General features: G+C 40.3%; 1 protein-coding gene across 2 annotated transcripts in view; it reads left to right on the top strand.

Moving 5' to 3' along the window:
• MAP2K5 (mitogen-activated protein kinase kinase 5) overlaps positions 1-26,929 on the top strand; it is a 134,475-nt gene that overhangs the window by 67,270 nt on the left and 40,276 nt on the right. Inside the window, exons 16-17 of one of the 2 annotated variants that reach the window (XM_074155584.1) lie at positions 3,428-3,499; positions 16,638-16,667. In XM_074155584.1, coding sequence (XP_074011685.1) covers positions 3,428-3,499; positions 16,638-16,667 — 102 coding nt within the window. The remainder of the gene's footprint in view (positions 1-3,427; positions 3,500-16,637; positions 16,668-26,929) is intronic. The other variant, XM_074155583.1, reaches the window with a different exon arrangement.

Here is a 26,929-nt window from a genome sequence, read left to right as displayed (position 1 = left end):
TCTCCCTATCCCCAGCATAAGCTGTGTCTTAATTGTGTGTGCCACAAAACAACTCCCTTTTCTGTCTCGCTCCCTTCCTACCCGTGCTCACCCACCAGCTCTGTGACGCCTGATAGGGAAGAGTAATATTGGCAAAGTGTTTCTTTCTTGTGTTTTTAGTTGCCTTTACTGCATTGTAACAGCTGGGAACAAAGAAGAGAGCCAGTTCAACGTTAAAAAAGCAGTTTTCCGCTGATAGCCTGCGGCTCTTTGCAGACCACGACGGTCCGATAGTGTCTGCAGGTTGGGAACCGCTGCTCCCAGCCTGAGCTTTAGCGAAGCGTTTAGGCATGTATAGGCATCTCATGGGCTTCGTGATCCCTAACCACCTCCGGGGGGAGTTTCCCACATGAAGCTGCCATGTAAATTGCAAGCTAAAAATATTCAGACTAATAATACTACATAATAATACATTAAATTGCATGTTGTGTAACTTTAAATCATATATATCATGTCATCGGTACGTTTCACTTTTCTATCTAAATTTTGGTCAGAGTGCTTGTGAATGGTGAGACTACTTTTGTCCCTTTTCTGTACGTTGAAACATAAATCCCCATCGTTTCTAAATCAAAGTAGCACGTTCCTGAAGACGTAGCGTGTGGTGGAACGCTGCCGCTGTTAGCTGGGACGTGAGGTTTGGGTTCAGCAGCTCTGGCTGCCCTGACAATGGGCGTGTGGCATTCGTGTCGTGGGGATTAACGCGGTGACGAGAGCTAGTCTGAAAGTGAACTACAAAAGTTAGCGCGTATTTTCCATTAGATCAATTTGATTAAGATTAGTTCTCCGTTTAACAGATGTGAAAACCTAAATGCTTCAGTTTAGAGCGGTGTATTAACTGTTATTGTTATTTTTGGCCATTAAAATTCTTTTAGCAAACTCCTTACGTCGTAATATTAATGAGAAAAAAGGAATTGTTCAGCTTGTTTAAAAAAAAAAAGTGTCAAACAATACAAAGTGGTTGATACTTATATTTTTCAAACCTCAGAAAAGAGAAGAGAGAAATCCATGACCTTTAATCGCTTTCAGGTATTTTTTCTTACTCTCTTGTCAGAAGAAAGCAGATCGGGGTGTCCATTTATTTGCTAAGTGCTTTTCTAGTCAAGGTATACTCATCATGTGGCTTCTGAAACACTCATGTCACCATCCTAGAAAGACTTGGGCTGTCCTGTGTCATCAGAATATTGTGTGCAGAAAAAACGTTGTAAAAGAAAAAACAAAAGAGAAAAAAATCTGGTCGTATGTGTTACTACTTTTGCTAGTAAATCAGCGTGCTGATTTCTGTGTCTCCATTTGCTCAAAGAACTGGAGTACAACAAATCAGACAAATAAACCACTTCAAATTAATCAACTTTTCCAACTCAGCTGTTACTCTTTAGATCTGCTTAAGACCACTCTGAGAACTAAATTGTATTATGCTTTTAGTGTACAAATCAAGATTACTGTTTTCTTTCCCAGCTGTACATTAAATAAATAACTTCTTTTTCTTTATTGTTTATGGATCAATGTGACGCATTCATCTGTTACCTGAAAAAGAGAAATTTCAGCTAAATCGTACTTGATCTGATTTCATGTGTTTAAATTATTTTGCTTTCTGAATGAGTCATTTGTCGTCACCAAATTTATAGTCTAGTCATCAAAAAATAATGAAGGTCATAAGCTTTGGCTTGTCTGCCTATTTGGCAGACTGTGAGTGAATTTGAAACCATTAAAAAAGGTGAGGTTTCTGTTGAAAATAAGCAAAAAAGCTTTTTTTTTTTTAATTGAGAAATTAAAATTTCCAACAAAAATACATTTTCTCTAAAATCATTTTAGCACCACTTTGTACGTAAAAAAATTAGCCAGTTGTAGAAACTCTGGAGAGAAAATATTTTTGGAGCTGTGTATCCTTAGGATGGTCCCTATGTCGCACACTTTACTTTATGCGTGTGTTATTCTTATTTTCATCTTCTTTTCCACACTGTCTCATTCACCTGACTGGACTTTTTGTTTAAACGTGCAAATGATTTACTTGCCACCATCTCCTGTGAATGCATAATTTCTAAATGGAAGTTGCTGTTCAAAACTTGAGCTGTTATAACGGAAGAGTTAAGGGTTTAATGTGGCTCAGTTTGAATTATGCGTCTGATCTGGGGGCTTGGAAAAAGCCGGGGTCTCATCTGAGACCAAAGCTGAGGGTCTCTGTCAGTATAAAAGAATGCTTAAAAATCATATCCCTTATATTTCTCAGATATGCTGACCTAGGCTTACTGTACTTAATGAAGCCTTGCCTTAACGAACTTTAAAAAAAAAAAAAACAAGTAAGATTTTTGGGTCACTGTTCAGCTCAAAATAAATGAGGCTCGGCCAAAAAGATGCTGTTCCAGTTACATTCTGGGGTGGTTTTTTAGGTTATGGCGGTTGGGGAAGGCTGTCCTCAAAGATAAGGCGGGCAGCACTCTGTGTTTTACTTAACATTCACGCTGCGATAAAAGCTCCTGACCTGGGATTAGCAGCGCAGAGTAAACACCCGAAAACACATTGGGCTGGCACTAATTTGGGAGTTTGTTTTCTAAAAAAAGGTCTCTGGATTATTAAAGACTAAAAATACCGGCAGCGCTTGGTAGGTGGTTGGGCTCGACAGGTGCATTAACAGCACAGTGGGGAGAGAGGTCTCATGGAGCCTTTTATTGTTACATTTCATGCTGTACTTGACCTTGGAAATGCTTAAACTGTAGCTTTCAAGTAAAAACTAGCAGTTATATTTTACAGCATTCTATTTCATGAGGCATTAAACTTGCTATTAATAGTTTTGAGTTAAGGCCCTTTTTTTTTTTTTTCTACGGGTCAACAACGGAATTAAAAAGTATATAAAATAAAGTTGCCGGCGTGTGACTTCATCGGTTCTTTTGTCTTCAATAACTTTGCTGTTTAAGCCCGAGTTGCTCCCCAACCCCTTGACTCGGCATCGGGAGCCCGTTTTCCTGAGGTGCCCCTCTGCCTGGGTGTAGCAGTGGACGTTTGTACCGTTGGCCTCGCACAACTTGACCCCGTGCTTCGCCGCGCCTGTACGAGCCATAGGCTTTTTATTTTTGGTTTTTTTGTGTTGTTTTTTTTTTTCTTGGACAAAAAAAGCCCAAACACCAATGCCAAGGCCAACTTTCCAAGGTGCGTAGCGATGCGTGGCCACAAGTCTGAGCGTAACCGAGCCCTTTGCTCTTGCAGAAGAGGCAAAAATAAATGAATGTCACGTTTGAAGAGCGGATTTGCTCTCTGCCAGGGTCGCTGGTGAGCTTTAAGCTTCTTCGCATTTTTCTCAGTTGATTTGTTTGCCCCGGGCTAGCTTTTGTGGAGGAAGTGTGTATGTTTGTTTGCTGGGCTCAAGAAGATGTTTCTTTCCGTCTCTTTGCAGCCTGAGCGGATTTCAGGAGAACAGTACGGAATTCATTCGGACGTTTGGAGTCTAGGGATTTCCTTCATGGAGGTATGCAAATACCTGTCCTTTTCCCTGTGCACATTGCAAGAATTTAATGAAATCTAACAGCAAAATATTTTAATGTAGTCTTTGTTTACTCTTCTATATATGCATGTTTTTAACTATTGCTAAATTTACCGGCTGTATTTAGAATGGTTTTGTTCCTACTGTGTCCAGTTCAGTTCAATAGAAGGAACCTCTGTAGAAACCATCTAAAAATATTAAAACCCTCTAATAAAACTCCATATGCGAGTAAGAAGTAGGGCCTGGTACATGGATGCCTCTGCATCCTCTCCACGCCTCCGGGACCGAAGATGACGGTATTTCTGTGTTGCATCTTCAGAAGCCAGGGTAGAGCAGGCTATCATTAGGGTTAAAATGGCTTTATGCAGATTCAGGGTTTGAGCTGGTTAAAGGCCTCGCAAAAATCTTTGCAGAAATATTTGCCCGATGGTTTGTGTATCTCCCCGTGCGATTAAACCAAGTGTTTGAATGTAAGTGTTCACACGGGCGTTCAGAAAGGTTTCTCGCAAACGTAGTTTCAAGCAGGAGAGTGTCTTATTCAAATGAAGCAGTTCAAAGAGAACGTGGTCGTAAAGACAGTTATTGAGGAGAACCCAAGCTTTCTGCAGGTTCAGTCAGGTCAGTTTTGATTCAGGAAAAAGGTTGTTTTTTCAGCTTAGGGCTCATCAGATGCTTTAAGAAACGTGAATTTCAATGACTTTATAAAAACGGATGATTGTTTATAGGAAAGATAACCCAGAGTGTATAAGTTGAGTAGAAACACCTGTGTTAACGATAGCGTCTTGACCAGTAGAATGAGATCTGGCTTAGGCTGGTCTGGGAGAAGGGACAGGTAGCTCTGGTCCGGTGGTGGCCAAAGCGTATGTTCACGTAGCCTTTTTTATGCCATCCTGGGCTGGCCACAAACAAGTGAGCTCTGGTCGGAAAACCTTGTAGCCTTTACAGCTGGAGCAATAAGCTCTCAGGAGCCTTCTTCAACTCCAGGATAGTCCCATGAGAGGCATTCCCCCTGCTTGGAGCAGTTGTTTTTTTCATGTAGGAACAGGTCATTCAAACCATCGGTAACTTGCATCATCTTCCTGGCACAGCCTGGCAAAGGCATGATACAATTAACCAAAAAACCATTGGTCCCCTTCCCTTCTCTCCCGGTACAATATAATATCATTGAGGTGAAGCTGAATATTTTGGTGAATTGCAACTGTTATTTTAGGCAGAAGATTAAGTAGAAGTTAAGTTGTCTTGGTGCTGGCCCTCAGCATCCAGGCAAATTTTCACATTTTGTAGCCTGAAAGTTAGCTGAGACTATGGTTTATGTTTTCAAACGATAAATTCCTTGCCAAATCAGTTTTAACCAACATGAAAATTCTTAATGGTGAATCATTGCGTTCAGATCTTGTAAATCTTTCCCAGGGTCTGACTGAAGCTAACTCTGAATTACAATAATGACGTACTTTAAAGTGTCACAGGGGATGCAGTTCCCTTAATTTGTTTTACTGCAAATTTCAGCGGGTTGTAATGCTGGAGAACCCTCAAAATTTTGGGAGAGATACAGAAGGTACCGACGCGCTCTGCAAATGAATGTAGCCAACAACAGGCTAAAACAAGATTGTATTACATTAAGATTTGACTATGGTGTTCTTCCTGATTCAGGGTGGAATAGAGTGATATAAATGCAGAAGTCCTATAGAGCAAGCATTTACCAGTTGCTTTGCGGAATAAAAGATGTATTTTGATGTGCAGCAGCAATGTGATGATTTACCACATAGGCCAAGATATTTGGAATTTAGTTTACGGTTATTAGTAGGTAACCTGGCTGGGCGTGGATTTGATTTGAAGGATGAATTTCACATTGTATTAGCCAACATTAGGAAAACTCTGTTAATTTGCATTTGCTCTCCTCTTTTAAACCTCCTCAACTTTTTTTTTTTTTTTCCGCACTCTCACGTTCCACGTATGTCTTCAGAACCAGAGGTACAAAAAAAACCAATTTGGTTCTGTGCGCTTTGTTAATTGGTGTGTCATCTGGTCCTCCGAGACCTCTCCTCAACGCGATCGCTGTTTTATTGAAGTGGTTTGAGTGATGTGTTAAATGATGAAAGCAAGGACGGTGGCTTAGAAAAATGTCTCAAAAAAGGTGAAGAAGATGCTCAAAGAGCCACACAAGGTCACTGTCATTAAAGTAACACTGTATTGACATGGGGATTGGTAGCAGAGACACCCAGGCCCTTGTTGATGGAGCTGTTAAAAAGGGAAGTTAGCATTGGCTGTAGGGTTTTAAAATCATCTCCACTTAGTGGTGTAATACTCCAATCCCTACAACCTCAAACTAGCACGGTTATAGCACATTAATTTAACAGAAATGGCACGTGGGACCAAGTTTGCAAGGGCTGCTCTGACACGATAACGTAAAATAGCAGCTAAGTAAAGCTTCTCATTTTCTTTAATATTCTTCTGAGCCTTTAAAATGTCTTGAATTTCTTTGCTGCCAAGCAAGGTGTAAGGAGAAACTGAACTGTTACTTTTGAAGGTTGGGCAAACTGCCCCAAAAAACTTGCTGGCAGAGTGAGGAAAGCATTAGATATGGGAGAACTTACCACGTAAGTTTTGAGAGATGGTGAGTGTTCTTGTTCCTGTTGAAGTAAGAGGTGTCTGAGGGTGCTCAGTCTTCCCTTTGCCAAATATAAAAAATAAATTAAAAATTAAAAAAAAAAAAAGAAGAAATGCTGCTAGCATTTTTCTTTTTTTTTGGAGTTTGTATTTCTTCAGGATTTTTTGAAGTGAATAAATTTAATACATAATCTGTAAAATTGTTTAAAAGTGTTTCATCACAAATAGTTTGTGTGTTTTCGTGAGGCTTTTAGGTGTTTTATTTAAGTGCTCTTGGGTTGACAAAGCAAGTTCAATTTAAACCAGTGACATTGCTGTCACTACACTGAAGACTGTGTCAGCATTTTCATTATAAAAGCTGTTTTTTCAAGGGTTTATAACTCAGTCATAAAACACAGTCCAGGCTGACAGGGCCGAGTCCGAGTGCTGTGTGTGCTCTGTAACCGATCCATCCACGAGCCGGGCCCTGCACAGAAGGATAAATTAAATTGCTTAATATTTCTTATTACTCTCCAACGTGACTCTGATCCTGCATTGCGTGGCTGCGACCTGAAAGTCAACTTTAAAGCATCCAAAGTGGGAGAAGATACATCTTGCTGGGTTTTGACAGCAGCATGCTCATCCCGCAGTGGCTGTTTGTGGAGATAGTTGAGGAGGAGGTACACTGCTGTCACCTTCAGCTGAGCCGCTTCTCTGGGGATAAGAGACAAGAAGCTGGGTGAGAAGAGCTTTGGTGGGACTCTGTAGGGCTGGTGTGTTCTCAGGTCCTCCTCCTTCCACAGGAGGGTGCTTCTTGGTTTTCTCCTGGATTTTACCATCTCGGAGTTGCCTACTGAGGAGCGGTGGCATGTTCTCGAGACAATACTGAGGAGCAGGGTCTCCTACATGTCGTGAGGAGAGATGGTAGGTGAGGAGAAGGGAGCTTTGGGAACGGAATAGAGTTGTGATCCGAGTTGTTTTTTGAGTTAAAGCATGGACTTGCAGATCTTTGCCAGATGATCCAGGGCTCATTTTATCTACAGGTAGAACTGATGTTATATTGAAGTGCAGGAAGTGAAAGTCATTTGCTTACGCCACAAACCCAGTAAGTTTTGGAGGTAGAATATAAGCTCGTGTGCTTGGCTAATGGTACCTTTTTGTACCTCCTCTTGTGTCACATCCTGGTCTCTGCTTTCCACTCTCCTCTGCTGAGAAAAACAATTACTTTCCTGTGTTTCAGGCCTCCTTTTAAAATTAACTTTTCCTGCAAAGATTCTCTCCTTCAGGGAAAAGGAGTATGAGTGTTTTAATGTTAGAAACAAGTTCTTAAAACTCCCAAAATGAGAATTTTAAGTGTTTGGCCACAGGAGTTCTCTGCTATCAGTATCTGAACACAGGAGCTTTCAAGGGTTGGTAGTTGTTTGTGACATCTGTGTTAAGATGCTGTTCTAAGCAATATTTCAAGCAGTCATATTACAGATTTTCAGCGTTTGTGTGCATTCCCACATACAGGAACACCAATATATATCCAACAAACATGCCTTGCATCATGCATTTCAGGCACACATACCTCTCTTTTGAGCGGGGTCAGCACTGATTGTGTGCGGTGTCGGCATTAGGGGGTCTTAGACTCTTCAGCACACGTGGAGATTGTAAGATCTCACTCAGACCATGAAGGCAAAGAGGAGAAACACATTTGAAGAGGGTGCTACAAGAGAAGAAGCTCTACTTTCAGATGGTTTTCTTAAAGCGCTTCAATCTTTAAGATGTTTAACTGCATAAAACTGATGGAAAGACTCACGTATATGTAATCTGGTCAAGGAGGTAAGGTTTCAGAAGAATTCTTTCTAAGGAGTCTAAAATATGTGATCAGTCACTATCAGCAGCTTTGAAGTGATAATGGTTCAAGATCAAGATTGTGAGCTGATCTACAGGAGGTCCTGCAGACCACGAGTTCGTCTTCTGCGGGATTTCCCTTCTGTGTGAACATTGTGGTTGGTCTTTCATCAATTTTTCACCCTTACCTAAACAATAGCAGGTAGATGTGGGGGGGAAATCTCAGCCCCGAAGCTTGGCGGTCTGGCATAGTTTCTGTAGTGGCACTGGAGACTTGGTGAAGGTTTGGTAGAAAGGGCTACTGTGAATGTCTCTGTGACTGCTGGCAGCAGACACGGACCATGCAGTGACCTACAGTGTCAAAAGCTACACTGAGTAGAGGCAGGAGGAATATTAATTAAAATAGCCCATTAGAAGATGGGAAGGGTCAAGCTTAAAAGGGGAGTGAAAATTTGCATTTAATCTCCATGCAGAGCAGGAGTCTGGATATCGTAACAAAATACTTGGCTGAAGTGAGGCGTCTTGGAGCAAGTGGCAGTTCTTACTGGACTTGTCCTTGCTTTTTTTGTGCTTGGAATGAGCAGAATTTTATTTTGCATGTTTAAACAGGAGAGACTGAGAAATGCCTTGCTGTGGTGATGCTGCTGATACTGGTAGAGCCACAGAGAATGGCTCGTAGCAGAAGGCATGAGCTCATCACTAAGCAAACATTTTCCTATTCCTACACTGAGAATTCTACAAGTTCTTAAATTAATGCATTAGATGGATCTGGGCACATTTCAGCAGATACAATAGGATGTGTCTTAAATTACTCTTTTTTTTTTATTTATTTACTGAATTCCAGCCTTCTCTAAACTAATTAAAAAAACCAAGCTTCACTTCTGTGCCCAGCCATCTAATAACCAAGGAATCACAGAATCATAGAATCATTCAGGTTGGAAGAGACCCTTGGGATCATCGAGTCCAACCATCAACCCTACTCTACATAGTTCTTCCCTACACCATATCCCCCAACACCTCATCTAAATGACTCTTAAACTCATCCAAGGATGGTGACTCAACCACCTCCCTGGGCAGCCCCTTCCAGTGTCTGATCACTCTGTGAAGAATTTCTTCCTGATATCCAGTCTAAACCTACCCTGTTGCAGCTTGAAGCTGTTCCCTCTTGTTCTATCACTAATGACCTGTGAGAAGAGACCAGCACCAACCTCTCTACAATGTCCTTTCAAGTAGTTGTAGAGAGTGATGAGGTCACTCCTCAGCCTCCTCTTCCTCAAACTGAACAGTCCCAGCTCAAACTGAACAGTCCCAGAATGCTTGGATGGGATGGGTGTTCACTCTGTCTCTGCAAATCACTCTAAATAATATTAATATTAGAGAAAAGCCAAGTGTTTCTGAAAATGCTGGATTGCCATCTCTGTGGGTCGATGTCTTCTCTCTGCTGGCAGCAGGGCCTCGGGCAGCACTGGTTTCTGCGGCCCCAGCCCTTGGTCAGACTCTGCCTGAAAAGGAACCAAGTTTATGGAGAAAACGTTTCTTTTCTGGCTGGGAGCAGACCTGAGCCCTTGGGCCTCGCAGCTCGGACCACTGATAACTGCACAGGTGTGATTATTTAGTAACAGACATCTTTCGTTTAGGATTAAGGAATGCAAGGAAATTAAAAGTGCTTTTTTATTGCAATGAGCCTGACCCTGTTACACTATTTTTTTAAGGGCTGTGCCTGCTGTGATGCTTGTGATTTGCACAGACAAATCCTTGCACGCTTTGCTCGGCCGTTGAGAGTGGCCGTAACAGAAAATTTTGCTCAATAACGTGAATTGTTCTCATTGTAGAGTATTTAGGTAGTTTTAATCATTCTCTACAGAATGATGCGTTTCATGAAACTTGATCTCAGGAAAAAGCTGGCCTAGATTTTTATTTTTTTATTTTTTCCCTTGAGCTATTTTGAGCAATCTCTCCGATCAGCGGCCCTTAGCTCGATTGCCACGTCTGCCCTCTTCAGCGGCCACCAGGACGAAGACAGACAATGTCCAGCCACATCGCGGTCTTAGTGGTAGCGGAATGAGAAGTAAAGGTACCAGTGCCTGAGGGTTGGGTCATGAATTAATAATTGCCGTGTGGTGGGGGAGGCCCGTCAGAAGAGCTGGAAAAGGGGGAAGTTGCCTCGCAGAGCGCTATCAATCACTCAGTGACCATAACTTCCAGTAATTAGTGTATTTTATGGGCCTTTGCTTCAGTGACTCGGAAGCACATATGCTCCACTCACAGCTAAACTTAGCCAGAGTAATATTCCAGGATGATTTATCCGCTTGCTGCACTGGGATGTAACCCTATATTAGGTGAAGATTGTGAACTAAGCTGCAATAAAGTGTAAGTTTAGGTACAGTTTGCGCGGGTTGAGACCTCAATGTATCATGTTCCTCAGCAATTGCTCTTAGGCCGCTGTGGGCAGCCTGCGCGGCGGCGAAATAAATAATAGACTTCCCTACCTGAGGAGATAGATGAATGGACAATTAAGGGATATAACATCAGCTCTGGTGTATTCAGAATATATAGGATTAAGTAATATAGATTAATGTTCCCTATTCTTGCACTGTGTAGTGGAGCTGTTGCTGCTTTTAAAAAGTCAAAAATTCAGAGGTGTTTGTCAGTCGAGTCCGCCTTTCCCTGTGATTTAAATGGTTTGTAATAGCAGATGAACTCTCTCGTGCCAGTGGAGATGGAGAACAGCTGAAGCTGAGCTGCTTTTCCACCAGCACAACCAAATTTAACGGGTTTTGTTTTTTTTTTTTTGTCCTTTAGGTATTGAATCTAAATGCAGCAAACAAATAAGCAGGAAGCCTCTCTGCTCAAACAAGTAGCCTCATTAGTCTTTATGGACCATTTGTGTGAATTTTGCACCTGACAATTTCCATAGATTGGCCCTGAAAGGCCGACATCCCACCTTTTTCCCTTTAGAAAAGGCGCCGCTATTCTGAGCGACACCTTTGAAGACGTCGCGGTAAAAGCCTGGTAATATGAGGGATTTGCGGCGGGGAAGAAGTGTGCAATTTCATCATGATTGTCTGCCGTCTTTAGTTTGCAGTGCATTTACTATAGTTCATATTTAAAAGAAGTCAAAGTGAAACTAATTATCTTTAATTAAGGTGAATTAGGCTTTGATTTTTAATATATTTTATGTAGAGAGAGCTCGAACTCATCTGCTCAAGCCAAGGAATGTCCCAAAGGTTATTAGGGCATATTTCTGTTGGGCCTGACGGTATTAGTAATAACCTTCTTCCTCATAGTCCTAGACATGAACAAATATGTCACTTCATCAGTCTCTGTTACCCGCGCTTATGCCCCTCCGCAGGGGTCGCAGATTCCACAAGTTATCAGCTAATGGCGTTATACATTAAAAATTGAAGCTTTCCTCACTCTGAGGCCTTTCAAGGCTTTGTTCTTAAGCCCCAGACACTTTGGAGTGCAGCTGCAAACTATAGGCAGAAGATTAAATTAATTTGTAACTCTTTTTTCGTCCTGCATTACTAAATCCTGCACATTTAATTGAAACCCTACTTCAAGATGCTTTGTGTTTCTGTTCTTCTTTGTTGTCAGTTTAACCTCAGAAGCACTTTAACGCTGGTAAATTGCTGTTATATCCTTTTGGATTCTTTTTTTTTTTTTAACTGTGCAATAAGAGGACAGTGAAATTGATATTAGAAGGCAAGAAAAATCTTAGAGTTGTTTTTGAGGTATTTAATATTTATTAAGGTCCATACCCTGCAGAGTTTCAGGTGATTTTAAGCCATCTATCTAGGAATGTATAAATTGGTCTTGGAATGAAATTTCACCTGGGGAATTTTATGTTATCCAGTAGTTAAGTCTGATTTTTAAAGTTTCCTGTGTCTGAATGTTCCGAAGTGGCGGCTGCTTTTCCAGAAAATGAGGGTTTAACTGCAGTGCACAATCTAAATGCAAAATCCTTAGATGGAAATTTAATTGTGTAAAATGTGCGCAAAGTAATTAAGAACAAATTTTAGAACATTTCAGACTATAAAGTCCTCCTTCAGCTCGATCACTAGCGATATTGTAAGTGCTTATTTTCAATTTGCAGTTATGCTGAGAAACATGGAATGTGTCTAAATTAAGAATAAAAACATCCCATGCTTTTCAGTATAACTGTAAATTAAAAAACAACTTGCACAACATAGACAATAATCTAAGTGGGAGACTTTATTGCCTGAGTGTCCTAAAAATATGTTTTGAACTTCCTTCCCTCGGTCACTTTCTGAACAGGATACGGATCGAGTCGCTGTTGTAATTCTTCTTACCAATATAAGGTAATAACAGGCCAGGCAAGTAGAGAGAGCTATAGAGAAGGCAGTTTGTTAATGAGGATTTCTGGATTTCCATTTTTCAGTTCCAAAATTGTTAATTACATTATCAGTGAAATTCAGTGAAATTATTTCAACAAGTCATTTTAATTCTGTGTTCCCTTATCTGCACATTAAAGGTATGTATTTGAGCACAGGTTAGGGCTGTTTTCCAGCCCTCCTACGGCTGCTCAGTGCAGAGGGTTTGGGCACCTCCCTCTACCAAAACTGGCTGCCTCGTTCTTTCCGCTTTCCCCTATGTGTTTTTTAGATAGAGTTTGATAAAAATCAGCAGCCGTGCACGCTGTACCTCTACCTGTTATTTAATAATCTGGGATTATTTCTCAGTTTATCAAGTACTGGTTTAAAACCACCCCATACATCTATCTGCTCCTCTGTCCCGGTCTGGGAGAAGGCTCCTTGTTGGGTCCTTGCGCTTGGAAGTGCACTTCATTTTTTGGGACGCAACCTCACTGGACACCAAAAGATGAGCGTTTGAAGTGCTTTGATGGGCTATTTCTATGTCTAAGAAAGTAATAGTTTTTTAAAAAAACAACACACACACCGCCACCCCAAAAAACCCCACCCCTGCACAGTCGTGTAGTTGCTCTAAAGTGAAACGGTGGAGGAAAATGTTCTTCTGACATACTTTTTGCTGATACGGTCCGATTCTCATTTATATTTCCATACCGTCCTGGCAGTGCAATTCAGCAGGCCTTTCTAAAATGATGGTTTTTACAGTTCTTGTGTAGTCCAAAGGCATGCGTAGGGAAATGAGAACCAGCTCCTTGAAGTTTAAGCATTCCCTTGTCCCCTCCTTAATATCCAGAGCTACATAAAATACTGCTCAGTTCCTGAACCTAACTAGTGTGAATACTGTGTTTTTGCTATAATGCCTTAAAAACGAAATTACAAGTTCGTGAGTTTTGTTGTGTAAAAGCAGAGGAGATAGGTTTTTGATAGTGTTTTAGTTTGGTAATTTACATTTTTTTGTATCCTGCATTGGGCTTGTGCTGCATATGTTTAAATGACTTCCTTGAGACAGATGACAGTGAGTATGAAAATCCCTTTAGTGAAGCTCTAATCTGTTTGGGTTTTGGTTGTTTTTTTTCTTTACTTTAACTGTGACGCTATTTATAAATCTAAATCTACACACAGAGGTCACTGGTTGGCTGAACTTAAACCATTTTACTTAGTAAATTTAATTAAGAAAATACAGTGCAACTCATAAGCAAATGAGTTTTTCCTAGTTTTAAACCAAACCACCCTCTTGAGTGCTGATTGCCTTGCTCGACCCCTGGTGATATAGAAACAGGCAAAATTAAAAAGGACATTAAAGCTTCATTAAATCTGAAACACATTTAGTACAGTGACATATCTGCAGGCTATTTCAGGGAAGATTACATACTCTTTGGTAAGTTTCTTAATTTATAATACCTTGACAATGTTGGAGGGAGGAAACAACTCTGACTAGATGAATCGAGTGATGGTTCGGGGGGATGCAGAACTGGCACATCATCTGTCCGCCCCTGTATTGCTTTGCAGTTCTCAGTCAAGGAGCAGCTTCACCCAGAAACACATTTCTTCTTTAACAACCCCCAAAGAACTTGTTCCCGATGCATTTCGTATTCTTCAAAGCTCATTTATACACCCCGTACTTGCATCTGGCAAAAAACTGGTCTTTCCCCAATTATTCTGCTGCCTTTGGAGCCCCTGCCGAGGTGTGGGGTGGTCGGGGAGAGGAACTGTCACTGAGAATGGAAACGCTTAGTCTGAAGTCATCATTGGGGCAGCGGTTTTTCTGCTTAAATAAGAACTGCAGAATGATGCCCTGTGCATAATTATCTTACTGTTCTACAGTGGGATGAATATTGCATTCCTGCAAGTCTGTAGCTGTTGTAATGACTGTACTTAAGGCAGTAGTCATTGGAAAAATCGGGATTTCTTCTGTTTCTCGAAAAGTGTTTGGCATTTATAGGTGTATTTCTAGGCATTTATAGGCTCTCACAGCAGCAGTGCCTCCTGGGGTCTGGAGCAGCTTCTTGGAAGTTAAGGATGGACCTCCCAAAAGAAGAGAAGATGAAAAAGGGTGTTTTAGTAGCTCCTGGTCCTTAAGACTGAGCATAACAGAAAACGTAGGGTCTTTGCGTAACTATTTAGCAGTGGAGTTGAGGGCCTGCCATCAGAGAGTGACTGGAATTGACACCCTGAGCTGGGAGAAGCTGTGAACAAGATGCAAGTGATAGAAAGGGTGGCCATCAAGCCTGCTTAGCTCAGGTTGGTTTGGTACGAGGATGAATTCTCTGCAAAGCGCAGCACTGTGCTCAACGCTGCACCAGAAACAAAGTTGAAAGGCGGAATTCACCCCAAAGACTTTTTAAAGGCAAACCTGGAAGGCAAAAGCACAGCAGAAACCCAGAGGAGGAATCTAACTTAAGTTGTATCACTTCAGAGAACCTGAAGAGATCTCACTTGTCTTGTCATCTTCATGTTGTTCCGTATTCCAATGTCTCTTGTAAGCCTGGTTTCTTACTGCTAGTAGGGATCCTTGGCCAACACCACGCTGATAGAGCAGACCATAAAGGCTCCTCCTCAGTCATTATGCAAACTCCCACTGATGAGATACTTAGGAATGATTGGGGTGATTTTTCAGTGATGGATGGAAATTTAGCTGTGCAGTTCCTGTAGTTGTGACGTGTCTGTGCAGTAAGAATTCAGAGACAGTGTCCAAACAGAGTAGCCCTTTTAGAACCCACTCACTACGTCAGTAGATTTTTACGACAAACACTATCTCACTGTTGCAAAACTTCTTTTAAGAGTAGTCACCAAAAGAATTCCTCTCTTTGGGTTTCTCTTGTATGCCTCTCTTACACAAATGCCTCAAGACCTGCTCTGCTTTCGTAATGTCTTTCCTCTGAGGATCTGAGGGGAGGTTACTGCGTTTGTGAAGGCTCACAGCCAAATGGCTAGTACGGTACTAGGACCTTTTTCCTGAACTGGTGATGCTCAAGTAAGTCGCCTGGTCTTTGCCCCCACCTTGTTATGGCCTTCAGTTCCCCACCTTTTATGGCTCTGTCTGTGCCTTATTGTTCATACTTGGGAGAGTTTTGTGCTGCCAGCTGGGCTGAAATTTCATCGTAGGTCAGCACGTAGCCTCAGCTGCAATCTGGCCAGGTCAAGTAACCATGGCACCGAGGAGCTCAGGTATCGGTGGCAATACCTGTGCCATGAAACAGCTTTCGCCCAGCACTGATGTGTGGTTTAGCCTTTGTAGGACGTGACATGATGGCTTAGACCTTCAGCATTGATGCTGTTACTCAGTCGGATGTGAACATACTTAGTTTATCATGCAGATAAATCAATGATAGTAGTGCATCCGTAACGTTTTTGGTAGACCTCCTTCTGAAGGTTGCTAAGGGGAGGATTCACAAAGGTTAACCAGACTGCAGAGAAGCTCTTCTGACCGTGGGTCCTCTGTGGGCTTACGCAGAGAGCAGGTCAGAACAGAGCTGCTCTGAACACCCTTTTGGAGGAGTCTGTGTCAACTCTGAAAACCCTTATCCCTCACTGAAGAGCAGACAAAATAGGTTAAACTAGTTGTATTTTGCTAGAAATGTTTCCAAGGATCAGATACCAAATGGGCAAACCTAAAGTATTGTATGAAGAATTTACCATGGAATATTTATTAGCTATAGCATTGGGACAACAGTAATGTCGTTGTTGGGTCTAATACTCATAGTAGCGGATACTCCAGTAACGCATCAATTGACTTATAAAACAGCGTGGGCAACAAATCTGGTTTATATCATGTGCAATTGCAAGTAGATCTGAAGAAGACTGAAGCGTCATTTTACAGGTGCGATGATCTCTCTCCAGATGCCCCTCTCACAGGTTCCTCACTGGGTTTGACACCGATAAGGAAACAAATCTCAGCCATATAACCCAGATTTCACTCTGAGCCAGTTAAGGAAGGACTTTGGGAGTTCAGTGCATGCTCCGCAATACCTGTTCAGTGCAGATAATTATCAGTAAAGGTCAGTGTCGTTGGCCTCGCTATTGAGGCTGAACTGGTTTAATTTAGACAGTCCTCAGGAAGTTGGGCGTCAAACGGTGTTACTGGGTGGTACAGACAAAAGAGCTTGAGAAATACAGAAATATTCAGAAACAAGGGGTAATTGTTGTGAATGACTCCATTCTAAATACAGCTCTTTGTGTGTTTTCAGAATTACTTTTGCTGACATTTTCCAATTTATACAATAGTAAGAGTTGAGTACTTTTCTCTCTTTAAGAAAATGTGCCCTCCATGCAAATCTATATAACTAGACAAATATTATTTCCTTTCCCAGCTTGCTCTTGGGAGGTTTCCATATCCTCAGGTAAGATTGTTCATTACTGCTGTTTGCCACTGTGACATTCATTCCTATGTATGAAGGTGCAGAGAGCAATTGTGAACATTTGAGCCACATACAAATAAATCTGTCCTGTTAAATTGAAAAGTGGTATCTTGAAGGAGTCATTTAGAAGTCTCTATTGATTTTTTTTTTTTTTTTTTCCTCTTTTTCTCTTCTCCAAACTCTAGATTTTCTTTCCCTGGAGACAATGAAAATTATGATGATGTTAATGATTGTTTTGTTGTGAGATTAAATAAGCCAGTATGTACAACAGTGCTTTTGAAGCAGGAAAGTGTATCTACTCCTTTTTCATATTTTCATTTTTAATTTCAATTTTGAAAAATTGTACAATGGTCTAAAATCTTCTCAAAAATATAATGCGAATGGAATACTTAAGGGAGCTCTGGATCCTCCCTTTGAAGACGACCTAATATTAGTATTTTATTTAGATACTGGCATTTTCTAACTTTCCACTGACCTAACTCAATTTCATTGAAGTTGGTGGTAAAACTATTTCCATCTTTCGTGTCAATGGTTAGGCCAGTGCTGAGCCCGGCATTATCACGTCATATTTTACTTTGTCCGTGTGCTTGAAAAAACGTGAAGCTCTGAACAAAACGACCAATCCAGAAATAGGTTTGATGATTACTCTCAATTCTTAAGGCAAGGTGGATGTTAGAATTCACAGTAACAAACTATTCTGTAGTTCCTCAAATTATTTTTTCCTGGGAGAGGGAAAAAAGTGAAGTGTCCAGGGACTAAAATGAATTATTTGAATGTGGTTTTTATGTTTTCGTTATGTTTTATGAACAGTGTTTTCTGCATCTTGGTCTATACAGATCAGAGTGCCTGGAGGCATGTCTGATTTAAAGGTGGTGTTGGTCTGTGCTCTTTAAGCATCTATTAACTTGCTATTATTATGCAAATAACTGTTGTAATACACATACTAATTTATGCATGGTTAGATTATGCAGATGCCTCACAAACATGGTTATTGAATAATAGGCTGGGACTCATTCTCTCTCCCATTTTTATAAGCTGTTTTAAGCAAATTCTCCTGACACTTTTAGGGACTTGCAAAGGTTTTGCGTATGTAGAAATACACTGATTTTTTTCACTTTCTCATCTCCTATGGAAAATGTTTACTGACTGGAAAAGCTGTAGCTGGTTACCAGAACATACTTTGCATATTTTATCCATATTTTGAGATGTACCCTCTCCTTTGAAGAAGCTCTTGTGTTGAAGTGTCCTCTATACGTTGGCGTGGTCACTGGTGCTCGTTGAGTGTGTTGATATTCATTGTAGACGCTGTTTTATAACACTAAATCAAATGTGACGTAGGGTACGATTTAAGATAACCCTCTGTTCGCAGAAGTGTTGGAGCTTGGGGAAGGAAGTTTGAGCACGTACTTTATGTATGATTCTAGATAAAAATTTGTTTTCTGAATTGGGAGCAAAACACGATTGCTAGTTTAAGATGCTTTTTTTGCTATTCTAATTAAAAAACTGATCGCGTTTGTAAAAGAATGTTTGGCAAGTCAGTAGTCCATGAAATTGTATATATTTTTTAATGTAAAACAGTTGAGGAGGTGAAACTTTAAAATGTAGCTATTAAGCTTTTCGAGCAACTGCTTTTTATAAGGATTTTTATGCGAAGAATATGTATTTTAGACATGTACTTATATAGCTGGTCACAAGAACCCTTAGAAACCCACTCTGATTTGGGGGATAATTAGTAGGGGTTTTTTTTAGTGTCTAAATATCTGTTTATCTCCCTATGTAAGGGCCTGCTTCTGCAGTCACTCACTTGAGTAAATCCTCCTCACTTCAGTGGGCCGATTCCAGTGACTGAAGCTAATCGTATGTGTGTTTGCAGAATTTGTCCCTAAACAACTTGAAGTTACTTCTCTCTGAAAGTATGAATACATGTTTGAGAACACCTGAAATTTCCTGCAAATGAGTGTTTGTCTCCAGCTGTAGCTGGGGGAAAAAAAAAAAAAAATATGTTTTTTTCTTTTTTCTCTAGTTTTAAGACACAGACAAATGGTGTGTGTAAATTCAGTTTAAATGAATAAGATTTATAGGGGGAATCATTGCAGTGTGGGAATTCAGGACTCTTGCAATATGCCAGTAAAACTAAAGAATGATTTTTTTTTTTATTTTTTTTTTCTGGCCTTTAGTAGAATATTTTGATGATAGAACTTACCACTTCTCGTTTTCCACATTTTTAATGAGTATTTCTTTTGCTAGCGCTTACTTGTCACACTGTGGTTATTTAATCTTATGTTCACAATACAGTCTTATCTTGAAAGCACTTAAGCAGCTCATGTAAGTAAAGGTCCTTGTGGGTGTGTTTGGAGTTACTGTAATTTTTTTTTGTCACGGTATGCAGCTAACTTCAGAATCTGTAGCAATTGTAGCCCTCTGAACAAGGAAATAACAAATAGAAATGATCAGAAGAGATTCTTTCACTATAAAAAGTTTGCACGGGAAACTCTAATCCTTAAAACGTAGTAAGTTTTTGAAACTGTTAAAGCTTTTGATTGTTTTGTTGTTCGCTTTCCTGGTGTGGTATTGCTTGCTGTAATGTAAAATTCCTTTTGGAAGTAGCGAGGTATGATGTTTGTAGGATTTTCTATAGATACAAACGTAAGCACTGAAGGGTATAGTCTTCCCCTGATGCGTTTGCATAACTCTATTAAAACTAACGGGGATGGTGCATGCACACGCACACACAAAAACCAGACTCTCTTGAATAAAATTCTTTCCTACGGAAACATTTGCAAAGGAAAGGAAACCCCTTTCACCCACCCCAGTTGCTTGCCCATAGCCCGTCTGGCTTTTTAGGTGTCTGAAGAAGGCGCAGAGGGAAAATAAGTTTCAAATTCCTTTTAAAAGTTTAAATTCAATTTAGGTGATTTCGGTTTTACGTGTCTGTGCAGAATGAACTGTAAAAAAAACCCAAAACGTAACACCAGAAGGCCATGGCACCTCCCGGTATATTTAATTAAATTTGAAGATGGAACCCCAAAGATGTGCAGTGGCTGAACAAACTGCAAGACGTACAGTTAATCACGTAGATTCAAATTCAGTATATTGTATAAAAACACGATGGGGGCAATGACTTGTTTAATGATAATGCAATTTAGGAGAAATGAAAAGAATTGCCCGCTAAATATTCTCGGCTTGTAGTCAAACTTTATACAAAGCAGGATGTTAAAAGGACGCCGCATCCATTAGGGAAATATTCCAAAGAAATAGGCAGTACTCAGCTGCCGAGGATTTAATCAGCTACAGGAAAGTGCGGATTATGACGACTGTATTTAAGACACTTTTGCATTTAGAGAAATGTTTTCCTTCCCTTGGCCACAATTCCAGGCCTCGCTTAATAAATTACATGAAAATAACCTGAAGTTTTTTTTATTAAAAAAAAAAAAAAAAAAAATCCACCAAAAAATCCTGTCCCCCCCCACTTCTACACCCTCCCATTTCACTGCTCCCCCCCCAAATCTGAGCAAATACCGCCCCTGGTATTGTAAAGCTTTGAATGTTTTCACACCCCATTAATTTATTACTTCTCTTTCCTCATCTTTAAATTTTTTTTTTCCCTTTTTTATTTTTTCTTTTTTTTTTCTTTTTTTTTTTTTTTTTAAATTCCGGCTCCCCGCTGCTAGAGCGATTTTCATCTTGTTGTTAATTTTCCCTGCTCCATATGGAGCTCCAGACATTTCACCTGGAGGCTGTACTAGATTTTGCTGTAGCGATCGCACTTCCGGAGGCCAAAACTGTCATTTAAGGTTCCTGGTGCATCTGTCTACGCCAGGCTTTTCACTGGCACCGGGAGAGTGTGAATAACAAATTGGATGCACCTGAGATTCGGATGATTAGTGTGTTTTGTGAATCTGGGCGGCTTGTAAGCAGATAGCTGTAGGGGTGGGGAGGGCTAAGCAGCACCCCCCCACCCCCGGGTAAATCTCCGCTCGCACCTCGCGTTTGGGATGCGCGGGGAAATAAGAGGGAAAAAAAAAAAAAAAAAAAAAAGGCGCGAGCATCCCGGCAGCCTGAACGCGGAGAGGACCAAATATTTCATCCTGCCTTGTCATTGATTAGAAAAGAGCCTTTAATTTCATTTCACCCCATGTTGTGATTAATTTGCATTCTTTGTCAGAAGTTAATGGAGTTTTTTATGGTTCACTCTGAAATCCTTGAAGACATCAGAGTTGATCTGATGTTTATACAACCGCCAGCGGAATTTTTTCATTTGATTGATGGAGAGCTTGATGTTATTCCAAACGGCTTTTTAAGCTGTTTTTAAGAATTATTTGAATAAAATGCAAGCAAGATATTGTTATAACGATCAAGATTATCTGTTAAAAATCTGTTTCAAATAAAGAACATGATAAGTAGAAAAAAAAGGATCAAAAGGATGGGAGAAATGATGAATACAGAAGATGATATTTGTTAAAATAGATAATCCAAGGATTCAAATAAGTTATTTCAAAATGTAGTGCAAGTTAAGAGAGACTTTAATTTAAGGGTCTTTTTTAATATAAAGAGTTTATTTTTGCAGCACAATAAATGATGGGAACGAATCAGTGAAGAATTTAGGTTATAGTTAGATTTTCCCCTTTTTTTTTTTTTTTTATTCTCCCAGCTTTTTCACCTTCGTTTTCCCAGCAGCGAGAGCACAGAGCGCTGCTGTCTCTAACTCGGGGAGACAGGACTGTCAGGCCTGTTAGTTCAACAAAATGATGACATATTACTCGTCTCAAGGAAGAGGCATTCTTAAATCCCACTGCAAAGAAAGCATAAGTGGATAATAGGAAATTTTATAGCCCAAGAAAGCGTTCGCTCTAGACTTGCCACTGGTTTGCTTTATAATACACCGGCAAAAAAAAAATTCCTCGGTGAAAGAAATCTGCTTTTTGCTCCTCCTGTTAGGGAAAGGTTTGTACTTTTCCCAAACCCCAGCACATCAAAAGCACCGGGGGGACGGTGCAGAATGTGCTGCCTGCGCTGGGCCAGATCCTCAGCTGGAGCAAATCAGTTCTGCTCCGGGGACACCAGGGGACAATGCAGACTTACACCAGCTTTGGGACACGGCTCTTTTTCTCAGCAGGAAAAGATTTTGCAAATGTTCCTTTTTTATTATTTTATTTTATTTATTTTCTTTCTGATACCAAAGCTGGGGTTTGGGTTTTTTTTTTTTTTACAAGATTGTTTTTATCCTTTCATCAGCAAATCCTACCCTCGCTGTGATTTCTACAAGTAAGATTTAATTATAGGTCAAAAAAGCTACTGTGCAAGCGCTTCCATTTAAAACAGATTAATTTATTTGCTGTATCTTAGTTTGCTAAATAATTGCATGGTTTTAAATGAAGTTGCTGCTTTCTGATCCCTGTATTAACATGGTCTAAGATTCTTTTTGTTATATGTAATCCATACTATTGACCAAATTTGGCCTGGTTTCATTTAAATGTAAGCAGGTTGTCAAGGAAAAAAAATATTTAGTTTAACTTGGCATGTAAAGTAGCCATTTTACTGTTGTTTTTTCAATTGACAGAAACATCCTTTAAGCATTCATTTATTTTGTGAGGAAAAATTGAGGGTTGGTTACAGCATGTTTCCTCGTAAGAAAGAAATGTTTTTGCTTCCACATATATCATTATATCTGACCATTTAAAAAACATTAAACACTGTTCAAATGCTAATGCCAAAATAGTGAATTAAATTATTGTGTAATATCTTAAACATGATAGATTTGTGCAAATATTTTGCTTTTATAATGTACTCCAGAAATCACTGACAATATTTTAAGTCATCTGCTATTATTTTAAACTCTTTACCAATTTCTTAACGTAGGTTTCACTACATATATCACTCGTGAGATAATAATACTTCACATACATTTTGCTTTATTATTTTTTCTGCTTAGCCAGAAATAAGTTTGAACTTAAATTTGATTTCTCTATTAGAAACTTGCTGCAAAATTTTAATTTAGTTTTAGGTTTTCCAGAGGTGTGTTCTTTTTTGAAAAAGGAGAGATTTTAGCAAAAGAAAAATAAAAAATCTGTTAGCAATCTGAAGTATAAAGACGCTTATATTTTTTAATTTCATCTTTCTGTCTGATTTTTTTTTTTTCTAATGTAAAATTGATGTTTGAATAATATGTTCAAGCTTGGAAATATCCATAATTAGCAAATACTGATTTTAGAATATGTTTTAATATGTTTTTAATATGTTTTCAGAGTGGATTATTAGCTTGCGATCTTGAAAGACGGATGTGTATTTTTTTGCTTTCTAGCCCTCGCAATTCCAGGCGCTCTCAGAGACCAGGGGTTGGGCTGAGGTTTGTCACCCTCCTTCCAGGACGTGTCCTGTGCCTGTTCCCTTGTCTTGCGTAAAACCTCTCACCAGGTTCCACCAACACCAGCTCCAAACCTGTGAATACTTCATTTTATGACAGTGGGAAAATTAACTACTGCGGATAACGACCCATGGGCGCGTCTTTGCGGTCAGGATGGAAGTTTGTGTTTTGCAGTTAGTTGTGGCGTTGTCACCCTTCGCAATCTGTCTTGGATAAGGAAAAGGCTTAATGCAACGAGTCCTTTTGTTTTTGTTGCTCGGTGCAGTTGTGATCTCGCCTTCACAGCACAGGACTGATGGTGCCAAGACCTTTTGGCTGCGGAAGTGGAGCGAGATCCTGAAATGAAATGATGTTTGTTTGCCACGAGAGCTACTTAATCAGGAGGGGAAACAAAAACCGTCCAGGGGGAAATATTGAGATCTCTTCTGAGAGATTTTTGAAAATATATAAGGATCTCTTGCATGAGTTGATGCTTCTGTGGAATGGGAGGTGTTCTTGTAGTGCTTGGAAGGAAACATCTTCCCGCAGCTGATGCCGTTGAATGACTTGCCTGAATGCAAACTTAAACCCGGGAGAGCGGCTCTCCCTCAGAAGAAGGATGGCAGTAGGAGGATTGATTTGTGTGGTCAGTTGTTTTAGGTGGCCATTTGCAAACTGTCAGCAAGTATTGGATTTACTGAAAATTTACATCTTCTGCAATCTGAGCAGGCTCTCTTGGCTGGGATAAGGAGGAGACGTGGTTCCTCCCAACTCACCCAGGAACTGGAGCTGAATAGGGGCAAGGGTGCAGCAGATCCCTGCTCCGTGTTGCCTGTTTCCTTACTCAGGGCGCCATTTGGAAGAGCTGAAACATTAATTGTGGCTCTAAGCCTGCTCCTCACGGGTCTGTGAGGTTGTGAGGCACTTCTGGAGGTGGATCTAGTGGTCCTAAAATTTACTCTTTGCTACATCCATGGACTGCTGATAATGGGGTCTCCACCAGAGGCTAAGGGCTGTTTCCAGTGTGCCTTGTAGGAGCACACGCGACCATCTCGTCCTCCTCTGCTGGGCCATGGTTGCTCAACGGAGTGAGGAGTCTCAAAGGCCAGAGGCAAAGAGTGAATGATTTTAGGGTCTAGGCACGTGTTTCCCTTCCACAGCAGTCGTTCTTCCCCAGCCCCATGGAGCCATGGGTTTAATTCCCAAGGGAATGCAATGCTACCTGTGCTGGGCAGTGGAATGACATAGGAGAGGATGCCCATTGCATAGCGTGGTGCCTTTCATTGCCCAAACCCACTCAGCACCTCAATTTAGTTAGAAAACTCTACTTGTATACCCAAATTTTTGCTGCTTTGGGTAATTTCCTTTCAGATGTCCCTAGAATTGTGTCATGTGTAGCCATCTCAATTGATTTTGTGGCTCATCAGAGAAAGCTCAGCGTTTTTCTGGATGGGTTCCAGCGGCATGTCTTAACCGTTGACATTTTTAGCTGTTTCCTTTCAAGCTAGAAGGGTCTTGCAGTGGTGGAGGGACGGTCCTGATGGATTATTCATCTGCTGCTCTTCAGTTCTTCTGGTTTTAGAGGCTCTCTTGTTTCCTTAGATGATATGCTCCTCTCCTCTGTTATTAGAAAGGTTTTCTTCACTGCAGGGTGTATAGCGGTAGTTGCGTGTGTAATGAACATGGAGAAGAGGTGCAGGAGCATTGATGGTTATCTAAAGACCCCACTTCTTTCAGTCTCTCCTTTCTAGATTTCTGGCTGGTTTTGTGGCTTTTCTTTGAACTTTCTCTGGGGGTCCAGTGCACGGGCTTAGACACAGTGCTGCATGGAGCAAGAGGAACCTTGGTGTGTCTTCAGACTGTCCTCCTCCCTGGACACCCCACTGTCGTGTTTGTCCTTTTGGTTTTTGGTGGGTTTTTTTGGTAGCATCAGGACATTATTCCTGTTCAGTTATGACCATTCCTTGTGTCCTCTAGGTTCTCCTGGTGTTCCTCTCTATTAGTTACCACTAAATGTGGTAAATGTGGGTGACATCAAGCAAGAACTGGCTAGAACTAAACCTAGCTCCTTCATTTGGTTTGTGGCTGACCACCTTTTGTTCTTATTGCACTTTTTGTGATGCTTCAAACAGGGTCTTAAACAGCAGTTTGCTAAATTTACTGTCTTTCGTAAGACTTGCTTGACCCATGTTCCCGCTGACTAAGGAATGGGTTGCCATTAGCACCCTGGTCCTACTCCAGGGTAGTAGTTATTGTTGGCTTCTTATATTCCCTCTGCAATTTCAACAGTGTGTAGTTTTTCATGCCCACTTTATTGAATTGTGTTACTAAACTCTGGTAAACAGATTTCTGTGAGAAGTGGCTGCAGTTCAATGGTGGATGAAATAATCTCTTTATATAAATTTGTTTGTAGACCTCTGGGAAAACCAGCGTAATATAATTGTAAGAATATATTTAATATTAAGGTTGTTGTGAATTGTCTTTTTTTATTATTTTGAAATTATTTTTATTCTTTTTTTGTCCTCTCTTTTGTGACAGTGATTGGAGTTTGCCATTTGCAAAATCCGCAGATTGGGATGAGGAGGGGGATGTTCAGAACGTCAGGAACAAATTAGGGGGGGTCAGTCTTACTGGCTATGGTGCTTTGACTTCTTTCAGAAGTATAACCATTCTGTGTTGCGAGACTTTGTAAAATATGTCTGAAGATCATGCTTTCATTCCAGAGGAAGATTAAAACCCATGGTGGTGAAGACCATGTGGAAATGCAGTTCGCTTACGTATTCCTTTTCCATTTATATCAGGGCGGAGACAAAGCCAGTGTTTGTTGCTCATTTGTCAATAGGAGACAATATTTGTCATTTCTACTGTTCAATAAACTTAACCCTCATTTGTAATGATTGAAAATAAGTTATATGTACTTCTAAAATCCACAGTTTCCTAGATTAGGAAAATAAATGTTCTACTGTGAAGCCTCCCTTAAAAATCATAACTGTATGATTTGTTGGTATATGTATTTTTCTATTTAAAAAAAAAAATATTACTAGCTTGAAAAGCAGTATATATGTAAAGAGAAAATTTGTTAACTGATATGGGAAGATCTAACCCTGGGTCACCTGCAAATCTCTCAAACAAGAGCTCCAGGGCAAGTCCTAATTCCAGAGAGTAAAAGCGAAAATTAAAGCTGTAGCCAGTGACTCCTCTAAGTTACCCGGGGTGGATTCATTTGAGTTCCGTTGATTGTGCTTGAGAATATAATGTGAAAGGGATGGTAGAGGTCTTCTCAGCCACTTCCCGTCCAAAGTATCTCCATGGAGACAGAAATATAACCTGATGGTCTGTCAAAAGTTGCTGTTCATAACCAGAGGCATTCATTAAATAGTAGATGAAGCAGGAGGCAAACTTTTGCATTTTTAACCAACCTAAAAAAAAATGCCATTTGGAGAATGTGCTTTATGGAGTAGTTTATCCAGATACCACTGATATTTCATGACCTGAGAAATAGACCATTAATGTGATAGATTTATTTATCATTTTCCTTGCTTCTTCAATTATAAACTATCATGTGCAGTAAGTAGAGAGAAAAAAAAAAAAACCACAGCAAATACAATACAGATTCAAAAATATCAAATCTGATCTAATTCTGCAACTTTGTGCAGTTTTGGTTGCATATGAAAACCTTACAAAACCTTCTCACCAGCTGGATTTTCCAGCGACGAGCAGGTCAGGGGCTTAGGTACGTTCTCCTGGCGTGGCTGAGGGTGAGAGGCTTAAAGTGACTTTTTCTGAGGTCAGAATGATGTTTTTTGATACTCTTAAAACGTGCACCGTGCCTTCTTTGTCTTCCTTTCAAGCAGGGTTTTCACTCATGTCACTGCTACCATTTCACTGTTTGAAATTCTTC

This window comes from Numenius arquata, chromosome 11 (assembly GCF_964106895.1).
Source record: "Numenius arquata chromosome 11, bNumArq3.hap1.1, whole genome shotgun sequence".
NCBI lineage: Eukaryota > Metazoa > Chordata > Aves > Charadriiformes > Scolopacidae > Numenius > Numenius arquata.
Note: the sequence above shows the minus strand (reverse complement) of the source record. Positions and strands in the feature narration are given on the sequence as shown.